The sequence below is a fragment of the Lithobates pipiens genome, unplaced genomic scaffold, assembly GCF_037356315.1.
Source record: "Lithobates pipiens isolate NorthernLeopardFrog02 unplaced genomic scaffold, aLitPip1_a1.2 Scaffold_16, whole genome shotgun sequence".
Classification (NCBI taxonomy): Eukaryota; Metazoa; Chordata; class Amphibia; order Anura; family Ranidae; genus Lithobates; species Lithobates pipiens.
Window position 1 is genome coordinate 377,121,257 of NW_027507748.1, and position 13,245 is coordinate 377,134,501.

The 13,245-nt window shown below is 41.4% G+C and overlaps 1 protein-coding gene across 3 annotated transcripts in view; it reads right to left on the bottom strand.

Annotated features, from left to right (window-relative positions):
* Positions 1–1,832: 1,832 nt before the first annotated feature.
* The window catches only part of TMEM120A (transmembrane protein 120A), a 48,671-nt gene continuing 37,258 nt past the window's right edge, over positions 1,833–13,245 (bottom strand). Inside the window, exons 10-13 of one of the 3 annotated variants that reach the window (XM_077482188.1) lie at positions 11,837–11,901; positions 11,654–11,722; positions 4,972–5,092; positions 1,833–2,294 (exon numbers count right to left, since the gene is read on the bottom strand). In XM_077482188.1, the coding sequence (XP_077338314.1) occupies positions 4,979–5,092; positions 11,654–11,722; positions 11,837–11,901 (248 nt within the window). In that variant the 3' untranslated portion in view covers positions 1,833–2,294; positions 4,972–4,978. Of the gene's footprint in view, positions 2,295–4,166; positions 5,093–11,653; positions 11,723–11,836; positions 11,902–13,245 lie in introns of those variants that run through there. The other 2 variants (XM_077482186.1, XM_077482185.1) reach the window with 2 other exon arrangements.

Here is a 13,245-nt window from a genome sequence, read left to right on the forward strand (position 1 = left end):
TCTGAGGAATATTTTCAACACCTTGTTGAATCTATGACATGAAGAATTAAGGCAGTTCTGAAGGCAAAAAGGGGTCCAATTCAGTACTAATAAGGTCTACCCAATAAAGTGGCCAGTGAGTGTATATAGGACTCAAATTAAAGGAAATGGTCAACCTTCACTGCAAGCAATGCAACATGTGGATATGTGCAAAAATCCTACCAAGCAGTGTAGAATGAGAGGCGTTATGACCTTTTAAGGACTTTGCAACGACATTCCTTTGGTATGAAGTCGGCTAAGGGAACTAGACTCTTAGATATTGTGAGACAACTTTAATAAAATATAAAATATGCAAATGTCCCCATCATTCCTGAAGTAGATGAAGGGGAGGGGTAGGATTCCACCCAGGTGCACACTCTGGCCACCTGTGGTGTTGCCATTCACAGTCTCAAGAGCAAGGCTGAAGAGCAAGTCCCTTGAAGGCTAAGTGGGTCAGATACTCCTTGAATACAGCATTAGCATCCCAACCATGCATCCCTATGGCCATCAGTCATGTGCAAGACACATTTAGATACTTCCAGCAAGCCATCAAAAACTGAAACCCAAGCCCCCCAGACATTTGCTTCTGCGCACCATAAAATGAGTACCTACCCCAGTGGAGGGGCGATCCTTTTTTAAAAGGGAATCCCCCCATTCTGAGATGGTTTTTACAGATTAAAGTCACTGCCAACAGAGGGCAGAGCACAAAATCAGCCAATTCAAACTGGGATTTTAGGAGGGTCTCTAGCTTCCAGTCAGTGGAATCCCAAAATATAAGCACAACATAAACCTTCAGCCTCATGGTTATCCTGTTAAGGATCAATGGCGTACTACTGTACACCACCAGTTAAATTCCCTCCCAAAAGGGGAAAACTTTCAGATACACTCAGCAGGGACCTGCATGGTGCTTCCATTCAGCAAAGAGGAATATCACAAATAGTGGGTATAGTGGAAAGGTTTTTGTGGCTGCAATACCTCTAAAAGATCCAAGGCATGGAACAGCAGACTGATCCTCCAGATGCAGGGTAATATGCACTGCACCAATAAGGTCTGAAACAACCCCACGTATATTTGAGAAAACTGCAGAAGACTGTGGTGCTTCAAAAGCAGGCTTTTCAGAGATAGACTGCTGGAACTTTGATTCTGAGTCAGGGGTCAAAGGCTCAGTCTAATTTACAGGTTCAGGAAGGTTAGAGACACTCTACAGGGGATTGCGCTGAAGCCTACTTTAAACCTCTGTGGGCAGGTTGCTCTTTTAACTGGGCAAATACAGCCAAAATGTCCTGAGTGGTTATACTTACTTACCTGAGCTCCTATCTCAATCCAGCAATATGCATTAGAGCAGCGGCTCTCCCCAGTCTCTCTCTCCTCATTGGCTCACACAGCAGCGGGAGCCATTGTTCGTCAAATCTAGGCTAGGGAAACAATGATCTGGATAGCTGCTTTATAGTGACCAGCACAATCAGCGGTTAATTATCCAACCATGGAAAAAGCTAATTCCTGTTTACTTTCATTGGCACATGATAAGGTATTCAAAATGAACAGGAATTTATTTTCCAAATGATTCAATAGTTGAAGCAAATATTCATAAAATTTAGGGAGTGAAGATTTTCACCTCCTTTAGTAAATCTCCCTCACTGTGTTAAACTTCCTTTAGGGGCATATTTATAAAGCAGTGAAACGGACTTAACAAATATTAACTGTTGGTGAATCAGTCACTGTCATTGATGTATTGTGTCAAAACCACTGCTTTATACGATAGGGCAATCAAGTCAAACCGGGACTTTAGAGTTTATATAAATAAAAGAACAAAATTTCAGGGAGTGGAAACTGCATTTATTTTTCCACATACTCCCCTGCCACATGTATACACTTATCCTAGCATTTAATTAATGTCTGGAAAGCTTAGGCATAGAAAGATTTGTCAGTACACCTGAACTGTCCTGGGACAGCCTGCTTTACTTCGTCATCAGTGGTGAAATGCACTTATGGATGTATCTTTGAAATGTTTACACCATTCAAATGTCTTGCGGCTGAGCGTCTCATCACTGTACTGTGCTTGAAGTCTTCTGTAGACCTCCGTGGGTTTTACGCCAATATTCACAAGAAACGTCATCACCACACGCTGTTCTATGCACGCACTAACACTGTTGTCTGCTATCTTAATTAACGGTCTCTGGACTGGCCGACGACATGTGTGCCGCCTATCAGTAATAGGACACACTTGCCACTTACTACTGTGTGTAGTATTGCCACGCTAGCATCACTTTTTATACCTGTAAAATGAAAAAGTCCCAGTTTTACTTGAACATCCCTCATAAATATGACCATTAGTGTCCATCAAAATATTTCATTAGCTGTAGGAGAATGTGCACTACAACATTTAATATAGTTCATGCTTCCTGTTGTGTAGTAAAGTTAAGGCGCAAAGTACAGCAAAGCTACAGTCATGTCCATAAATATTGGGACAGTGACACAATTCTAATCTTTTTGGCTCTATACACCACCACAATGAATTTGAAATGAAACAAAAAAGATGTGCTTTAACTGCAGACTTTCAGCTTTAATTTGAGGGTATTTACATCCAAATCAGGTGAACGGTGTGGGAATTACAACAGTTTGTATATGTGCCTCCCACTTTTTAAGGGGCCAAAAGTAATGGGACAATTGGCTGCTCAGCTGTTCCATGGGCAGGTGTGGGTTATTCCCTCATTATCCCATTTACAAGGAGCAGATAAAAAGGTCCAGAGTTCATTTTAAGTGTGCTATTTGCATTTGGAATCTGTTGCTGTCAACTCTCAATATGAGATCCAAAGAGCTGTCACCATCAATGAAGCAAGCCATCATTAGGCAAAAAAAAACGAAAAAAAAACAAAAAAAAACAGAGATGGTAAAAACATTAGGTGTGGCCAAATCAACTGTTTGGAACATCCTTAAAAAGAAAGAATGCATCGGTGAGCTCAGCAACACCAAAAGACTCGGAAGACCACAGAAAACAACTCTGGTGGATGACCAAAGAATTCTTTCCCTGGTGAAGAAAACACCCTTCACAACAGTTATGCAGATCAAGAACACTCTCCAGGTGGTAGGTGTATGTGTGTTAAAGTCAACAATCAAGAGAAGACTTCACCAGAGTGAATACAGAGGGTTCACCACAAGATGTAAACCATTGGTGAGCCTCAAAAACAGGATGGCCAGTTTAGAGTTTGCCAAACATCTAAAAATGCCTTCACAGTTCTGGAACAACATCCTATGGACAGATGAGACAAAGATCAACTTGTACCAGTGTGATGGGTGGAGAAGGAAAGGAACTGCTCATGATCCAAAGCATACAACCTCATCAGTGAAGCATGGTGGTGGTAGTGTCATGGTGTGGGCATGTATGGCTGCCAATGGAACTGATTCTCTTGTATTTATTGATGATGTGACTGCTGACAAAAGCAGCAGGATGAATTCTGAAGTGTTTCGGGCAATATTATCTGCTCATATTCATAAAAATGCTTCAGAACTCATTGGACGGCGCTTCACAGTGCAGAGAAGAGGTGGAATGTTATGCAATGACCAAGTCAATCACCTGACCTGAATCCGATTGAGCATGCATTTCACTTGCTGAAGACAAAACTGAAGGGAAAATGCCCCAAGAACAAGCAGGAACCGAAGACAGTTGCAGTAGAGGCCTGGCAAAGCATCACCAGGGATGAAACCCAGCGTCTGGTGATGTCTATGCGTTCCAGACTTCAGATTGTAATTGACTGTAAAGGATTTGCAACCAAGTATTAAAAAGTGAACGTTTGATGGATGATTGTTAATCTGTCCAATTACTTTTGGTTCCTTAAAAAGTGGGAGGCACATATACAAACTGTTGTAACTCCTACACCGTTCACCTGATTTGGATGTAAATACTCTCAAATTAAAGCAGAAAGTCTGCAGTTAAAGGACATCTTGTTTGTTCGATTTTTAAATCCATTGTGGTCCTGTATAGAGCCAAAAAGATTAGAATTGTGTCGATGTCCCAATATTTATGGACCTGACTGTACCTAGAACACAGGAAAATATAAAATGGAGTCTAAAAATGTTGGTTATCTTTTTTTTTTTTTTTGACATTGCAACATTTAACATAATAATAAAAATAAAAAAGACCTAGTAAATCCTTTGTTGAAAGATTTTATTATGCTTTGGGTTTATACAAAGAAATGATTGTAAAACAATGAGATAATTTCCACAAGGGACGGCAGATGAACAACAGGTCAGTGATCAGGACAGACCACCAAATGTTCATAAAGAGAGTTCACAGAGTTATGAGGCTAAAAAACTGCAAGGTTTTTACATACAAATACAATACTATTCAGTTCTCCGTGATATACGGGTTTGTTTTTATATCCATGTGCCTACAGGGCATAGTTATTGGTCATATATACATGAGTTCTGAGCAAACCCTGGAAATTACAACATCTAACAATATTGAATACCTAATCCTCCCTTGAACCGCACCACTGAATTCTGCTGTCTTCAGCATCTGGAATACTTCTGGAGTGTGGGATTCCTGGTCCCCTGCAGTTTTTATGCACATCTACCAACCACCTACGTCACTACAGGACAGAGCTGTGACGTAGGGCCAGCTAAAGGAATGAGCGGTATGGATGGGGATGTGGTATCTGACACACACAGAAGTGTGCGAATGCAGAACATTTTTCAGCGATTTAAAGAGAGCAGAGCTTGGTGGTGCAGACAAGATACCAATGTTTTTTTTTTTTTTTTTTGCAGGCTGGTCTTTTAAGTGATGTAGCAACAGAGTCACGTTAGAAGCTGCACCTCTCAGAGTCTTTTATACGGTTTTCTCTTCACTTAAAAAAACCAAGTGGAGTGCTGGGTTTAAAAGGGAAAAAATCAGGCCAGTCAGTCATCATACAATTTCCCAAATAACAGTACAACTAGACATCATAAGTGACATACAGCTGATTCACTTGTCCTTATGTTCTTCAGTTTGTTTCTGAAATTTCTGGTGGACGACTCGCAGAGTTGTGAAGAAATTTCCCAAGAAATGTACAAGAAAGGGGAGACCACACATTATTACCTACAAAAGAAAAAACAAAAATGATTTTGAAGAAAAAGGGAAAAACAATATAATGTGTCAGAAATCTCAAACTGGGTTTTAATTTTAGTGAGGCAAGGATTACAGTTGATAGGAAAAAACAAACACTTGTGAACTGTTTGGATCAGAGGGATCACTGCATGAATACTTCCAAAAATTACTATTAACAAGGTCACAGTTATAGCAAACACAGTCTGCTTAAAGCAGAAAGTGACCGAGGAGAAAGCACAAGCACCAATATAAAAGTGTATGGATGTTTAATATAATTAGAAAAACTCTGGAGGATGGCGCAGGTGGATTTCGATGTCTCCAGGAAGCATTGAAAATCCACGACACCATCCTCCAGTGCAGTGTTTCTCAACTCCAGCCCTCAAGGCGCCCCAACAGGTCATGATTTCCCTCAGATGAAACAGCTGTGGTAATTACTAAGGCAGTGAAACTGAGCTAATCACCTGTGCAAAATAACGGAAAGCCTGAAAGCATGACCTGTTGGGGGCACCCTGAGGACAGGATTTGAGAAACGCTGCTCCAGAGTACATCAACAACAGAGGCCACACTGATGCCCTGCTCTCATGATGTTGATACACCCAAGTGCTCAATGCCCATTATGCCCTTTGCGAGTACCAATTTTTCTAAATTTTATTAAACATCCATACATACTACACTTAGGTTGATGCTTCTGCTTTCTCCTCAGTCACTCCTTAAGCTGCTTTTTGCTTTTCACTGAGCTGCCACTCAAGCAAGCCTATGTATGAACTGTAGATGAACACTTTGGACTTTTTTTTATTTGATCCCGACTGATTTTATTTACATTGATCCTAATTTGAGAACCCCAGGCTCATTAGTACTTGCATCCCTGTGCAAATTCTCCCCCTCTTGTGCTTAAAGCAGAAGTCTATTATATATATAGTTTTGTGATACAGCAAACACATTAGTAATGTGTATTGTTGTGAATCCCATTACCTGCAAGCTGCTGCTTCTGGTAAAAATCACCCCAGCAGCATCTCCTTCGTAGTCAATGGATATTGTCCCGATTGGCTGTCTTCCAGCATTGTAAAGTTTAACAGCAGCCACTGCTACTGAGAAAAGTTGCGCCGCTTGCCCACTCCCTTCTGCGGTCACTCATTCATATTGCTGATATTGTTATACTCCCACAATGTGTGGAGGAGACCCTGTCATCCAACTGCTCTTCCTCCATTCAAAGAACACATTGCTGGAAAAATCATAGTAGGAGTCCGGTGAATGGCAGAGAGGGCAGAAGGGGGCAGGCATACATTTTTTTTCAGTAGCAGCGGCTGCAATTAACCTTCACAGCTGAAGAAAGCCAGGACACTATTCGGCAGCTGTGAATGAGTAACTGCAGGAATAACTTTTAACAGAAACAGCTACTTGCAGGTAATGGAATGCGCATTGGAGCAGCATTTGGTACTCGGAAAGGTAAATATTTACCTATTCAGCTTCTATGAATGAACATGCAGGCTTATTTCAATGAAGAGAAATGAAATGTGATTTATGAATTGAGGGGGCAGACCTTTCAATCACACACACCTGTCCTCCATTCATAAATTACATTTCATTTCTCTTCGTTGAAATAAGCCTGCATGTTCAGCACAGCCATGTGTGGCAAATATAAAGCACTTTCAATCAATCTCAACAAAAATCAAGAGATTTCCTGCTCTGAATGTCCTAATGTTCTTGAATACAGACAGTCAAAGGCTGGACATAACTCAACGTGTTTGCAATTCCAGCTATATAGGTAGAAATACGAGCCATAGGTGGCCCTGCTAGTTGACAAAAGTCAAAACGACTGAGCCAGTTGGAAAATTGTTAACCAAACCATAATGCTGTTACTAACCCATTGTTCAACTATCGCCCCCAATGTCAAGTGCTTTTATTATGGACTTAACTGCATTCAACCTAAAGCCCCAAACTAAAAACAGAAAATCAACACAAGGGATATAGCTCACAGTTAGTATGATGTGTCCCTTGTTCTTACTTTTCTGCTTTCAGTAGAAATATTCATCTGTCCTAATTTACTACAGCTTCTCTGAATGGCACAGAATCTATGAATGGAGGGAGGCAGAGCCATTAATCATCTGCTCTCCCCATTCCGAGATCCTGTGTCATTCATAGAAGATCTATTATTATTATACAGGATTTATATAGCGCCAACAGTTTGCGCATAGCTTTATAACATCGGGGAAGACAGTACAATTACAATACAATTTAATTCAATACATGAAGGATCAGAGGGCCCTGCTCGTTAGAACTTACAATCTAGAAGGGAGGGTCAAGTGGAACAAAGGGTAGTAGCTGTGTGTAATGATCAGATGGACAAAATTAAAATACAGTTGATAGGTGTGGTTGGGATAGGCTTCTCTGAAGAAGAGGGTTTTCAGGGACTGCCTAAAAGCCAATAGAGTGGGAGCTTAGGGGGAAGGAGTTCCATAGGCCTTGAGAGGCTCTGAAAAAGTCCTGGAGACAAGCAAGGGAGGAGGTGATGAGTAAGCTAGAGAGCAGGAGGTCTTGAGAATGAAGAGAACAATTAGGTTGGTATTTTGAGACTAAGTCAGTGATGTAGCTGGGGGCAGAGTTGTGGATTGCTTTGTAGGTAGTTAGTATTTTGAATTTAATTCTTTGGGTAAGCGGAAGCCAGTGGAGAGATTGACAGAGGAGTAGCAGAGACAGAGCTGTTGGTAAAGTGGATGAGTTTGGCAGCAGCATTCATGATGGACTGAAGGGGGGGATAGAGTATGCAGAGGTAGGCCAATGAGGAGGGAGTGGCACTAATCAAGGCGTGAGTTAACCAGGGAGTAAATTAAGAGCTTTGTTGTGGCATTGGTTAGAAAGGGGCATATTTTGGAGATGTTACAGAGGTTGAGGTGGCAAGATTTGGACAGTGATTGGATGTGCGGCTTACAGGAGAGTTCAGAGTCCAGGACTACTCCTAGGACCTTGGCATGTGGGGATGGGCTGATAGTTGTGCCAATTTTGACAGAGATGAGGGGAAGTGGCACGTGGGGGAGGAAAAATGATAAGTTTGGTTTTCAAGTGTTGTAGACAGAAGTGCCTAGGTCGGTGCAGGACAGAGGTGAGATTTTGTCATAGAGGTAGTTAGTCGCACAGTAGAGAAGAGAAGGGTTGAGATGGCGAATGTTTCTACGGGTAACCGTTGGGTGTATGGAGGGTGAGGAGGCAGAGGTGAGGGAGAGAGTGAAGTTAATAAGCTAGTGATCAAAGAGAGGGTAAGGATAGCTGGAGAGGTTGCATGGAGTGCATAGGTGTAGGTGGGAAAAGATGAGGTCAAGGGTATTGCCTTCAGAGTGAGTAGGAACATATATCCATTGCTTCAGGCCAAAGGAGATGGTTAGCCTGAGAAGTTTGGAAGTTGCAAGAATGTTGTTAGTAGGGATGTTGAAGTCCCCAAGAATGATTGTGGGGATTTCAGGAGAGAGAAAGTAGGGTAGTCAGGCAGAGAAGTCATCATGAAAGGATGATACTGGACCAGAGAAACTGGGGAGAAGAGACGAATGCAGTGCACTTCAAATGAGGAGAGTGACAGAGAGGGAGGTGGATGAAGTACTTAAAAGGTGCTATGTGGGTCTAAAAGGATTCCAACACCCCCTCCTTTGTGTCCACTGGGTCTGGGGGAGTGAGTCCAAAGAAGACCACCGTGGGATAGAGCAGCAGAAGACGCAGTGTCAGATTAGTGAAGCCAGTTTTCGGTAATGGCAAGTAGATTAAATGAATTAGCGATAAAGAGATCGTGGAGGGAGTAGACATTGTTACAGACAGAGCGAGCGTTCCAAAGGGCGCAAGAGAAAGGGAGTCTGGTAATGGGAAGAAGCAAAATGGGAACTAGATTATGTGCATTGCAGCTGCAGCCAGGGGGTGTACGATAATGGGTGTGTTGAGTACAGTTAGATGAAGGAGGCCCAGGGTTTGGGGCTACATTACCAGAGGATAGGAGAAGCAGAAGGGTGAGGGAGGTAATGTGTGAGAGTGTGATTTATATGAAGGGACATGTCCCAGTGGTTTGGAGTATTGGGCGTGTGGATCTAGAATTAGCCAGAGTTGGTGAGTGCAGTAATATGGACAGGACAGACGTGAGGGTGATATATATATATATATATATATATATATATATATATATATATATATATATTAGTGTGGGGGATGGAGAAGAGGTGTGCAGGAGAGTTCGTTTAAGGATAGAAGACACAGCTGTTCAAAGGAGTGGTAGAGAATGCATTTTGGAAGGAAGAGCTGAAAGTGTAAACCAGGTCACCTGTATTGAATTTTTCAAGGTGTTTTCTTGTGTTCCTTCGCTGAAGTGAAGAGTCAGAAGTGCTCCCACTTAGAGAAATACCCCCCTTTGAGAAAGAACCCCATCTGCAAATGTGCCAGCCCTTAGCAAGCGTGCCTTTCCCAAGAGATACTTAGTTATATACTGCTAGGTATGGGGGTAGGATGCATAATTGCTAATCAGGGAGTTAATAAAACAAAGCTGCCTATGCAGAGAAAAATTCTCACTTCAGAAACAGACTTGTAGGTGCATAGCTAATAAAGAGAAGGAGGCCACAATTTAAAAGGAAAGGCATAGGGAGGAAACAAAAATAATAGCAATGTGGACAGTCTACCGATGATTAAGCAAAAGTGCATACCAGTGTTAAAAGGGACATAGGAAACCGTTGCTGCTTCTATACACAGCAGATATGGCAAGAAAGGACAGGCATTGTCGGGGGCTCTTGATGAGAGCACTCCACAGCCCCTTATCTGTATTAACCCTCATTGCACCGGGGGGGGGGGGAGGTTTAAGTAGGACAGATGAAGATTTATACTAAAAGCGGAAGAATCAGGACAAATCACACCAACTGTAAATTATGTCCCTTGTGTGGATTTTTCAGTTTTACCCAAACTTAGGGTTTAAAGCAGAAGAAAAGCCTAAGACTATCTAGTCTTAAAAATATTCTTCCCTTCCTCCTACCTATCCTGCATACCAATATTTTGTCCACTCTGGTGCAGGCAGGCGACCCTGCAGCTCCAGCTCCCCTGTGTCAGTGAGCAGCTGCTGCAGGAGAGGCAGGAGTGCTGAAAATGGCTGGACCATAATTTGCTTTAAGTGACGTCATGGTCCTTGTAATTCACACGTGTTGTTGAGCACTCCCTTACATGGGGGAGCTAGAGCTGCAGGATCATGTGACTGGACTGGGCTAAAAAAGGAACTGTAGAACATGAAAAAAAAAAAAATCAGTCAGTCAGACTGTATAACACAATGGGTATAGAAAAGAATCACCCTCCTTTAAAATAATTACATTTTGTTGCTTTTCAGCCTGGAATGAAGACAGATGCAGTTTTTTGTTTTATCCAGCTGTAGTTACTCAGTGCAACTTATAACATCCAAGTGAAAGAAATAACACCAACATAAATCAGAAAAAAATAAACAAAATTTGGAAACAGAATCACTGAGTTGGAAAAAGGATAACCCCCTTGTGCTTGTTGAACCACATTTTACTTTAATTACAGCCTTTGTCTCTTGGGGTAGGTCTCTAATATCTTTGCGCATCTAGGACATTGCAATATTTGCCCACTCTTCTTTGTAGAACTGCTCAAGTTCAGTTACATTTGATGGTGACCGCTTGTGGACTGCAGTCTTCAAGTCAAGTCATTCCACAAATTTTCAATGGACTCTGACTAGGCCATGCCAGGACATTCACCTTTGTTCTCCTTCAACCACTGTGTGGTCATTTTTGCTGTGTGCTTTGGGTCATTGTCATGATGGAAAGTAAACCTTCTTCCCATTGACAACTTTCTGGCAGAGGGCAGCAGATTTTCCTCAAGAATTTGACATTTTACCCCATCCATTTTGTCTTCTATACTGATAAGCACTCCAGTCCCTGCTGCAGAGAAACACCCTCATACCAGGATATTACCACCTCCATACTTTACTGTAGGAATGGTGTTATTTGGATGGTGAGCTGTATTGGATTTCCAGACAGACATATCGTTTGGTGCTGAGGCATAATACAATTTTAGTCTCATCTGACCAGAACACCTTTTTCCATGTGGCCTCAGAATCTTCAAGGTGCGTTTTAACAAAGCTCAGTCATCACTGCATGTGGGCTTTTTTGAGTGGCTTTTTTTCTTGTAACCCTCCCATACAAGCCACATTTTTGGACAATTTGTGATATTGTTGTCACGTGCACACAATTGGCACTCGATCATAAATTCTTGCAACTTCTACAGAGTTTCTGTCGGCCTCTTGGTAGCCTCTCTGACCAGTTTCCTCCTGCAGCTTTCATCCAATTTGGAGTAATGTCCCGATCCGGGGAGGGTCTGTGTTTTACCAAATACCTTCCACTTCTTAATAATACACTTCACTGTGCTGCTAGGCATTGATAAAGTACAGTGGCAACATTTAATGGGCACAGTGGCAGCATTTAATGGGCACATTGGCAGCATTACATTAATAAAAGTGTATGGTCAGTTTATCTGTCCCAAATTTTAATACCTTTGGGTACAAAAAAGTATATTGTACATTACCTGCCATTCCTTGCACTCTGGATGCCTGGCTAGTTGGAATAGCGTGATGGCATTATAGAGCTGCCAGAACTAAAATACAAAAAAAATAACACTTTTACTAAACTCACAAAGTTTGCACTGCTGTGTTCAATACTACAGATTAGATGGAGCTAACAGATGCACACAGTCTATTGCTATACATACCTGACCAAAGAAGAGAAATGGCAGAAGGAAGGTCAATCCTCTCCACATCCAGGACTGAAAGCCCTCTGGAAACATAGTCAGTACATCAGTAGTACATCAGTAATACAAACAAAACTTTCCATAAATAATGTCAATCTATCACTGAACTAAACAATGCTCACACATTTAGGGCTTGTTCACATCAAATGCATTAGGGCCAAGTAGGCAGCTATTTCATGTGCAGCCCCAAAGCATAGACAAGGCAACATGCCTCGTTTCTACTGGTGTCAGTCCCCAAAACAGATTTGCTGTAGTGTGTGCGCTGAAAAAAAAAAAAAAAAAAGAAGTGCTGCATGCCCAGTACTTCATCTTGGCACAGCAGGTTGCAATGGCCACTGCGGTGAATAGAACTGTATTAAAAGGTCACTTGTGACATTTAAAACAAGTCACGTGGAAAAAAAAGTCAATCAGTAGGAAGCGCCGCAACCTGTTCATTGGCACTGTCTCTCAGTGCACACCAATGCCATGCAATTAGCTTGCTGCCGTGTGGCTCATTGATGTGAATGAGCCCTTACAGTGTATGTTACCCCAACATTTTATATTCATATTCGTGTCAACATGTACTTGTATGAAAAAGTGTCCTCTACTCTGCATTGCTTCCTTTGTATGAAATACTGGTGATCCTGCCAGTTCCATACTTTCTTTATGCAGCTGAGAGAAGAGGTCATGCGATCACTTTAAAAAAAATTATAAATATTTTTTTATGTTTTTCTATATCTATACACAAATGTTTTGCCATTCATTTCTATTTTAGTCACTACAGCTCCAGAAGGTTTACCTCCCTTCATGACCAGGCCATTTTTTGCGGCATGGCACTGCGTTACTTTAAACTGAAAGTAAAGTGTACACAGATAAAACTGAGTTTTATTTATGTACATTCTCCCACAAATAGAGCTTTAATTTGGTGGCATTTGATCACCTGTGCGGTTTTTATGCAAAATATTTTTTTTTATAATTTAATGCTATATATTTTCCGCTATAAAAGATACCCTAAAAAAATAAAAAAAAATCGAAATTCTTCATCAATTTATTCCAATATGTATTCTTCTACATATTTTTGGTAAAATAAATCCCAATAAATGTTTATGGTTTGGTTTGTGCAAAAGTTATAGTTTCTACAAACTATGGGATATTTTTATTTAATTTTATTTTTCTACTAGTAATGGCAGCAATCAGCAACTTATGGCCGGAGTGCAGACAAAATCAGACACCTGACACTTTTTGGGGACCAGTGACACTAATACAGTGATCAGTGCTAAAAATATGCACGGTCACTGTACTAATGGCACTGGCAGGGAAGGGGTTAACCTCAGGGGCGATCAAAGGGTTAAACGTGTGCCTAAGTTAAGCTTACCAACTGTGGAGGAGGT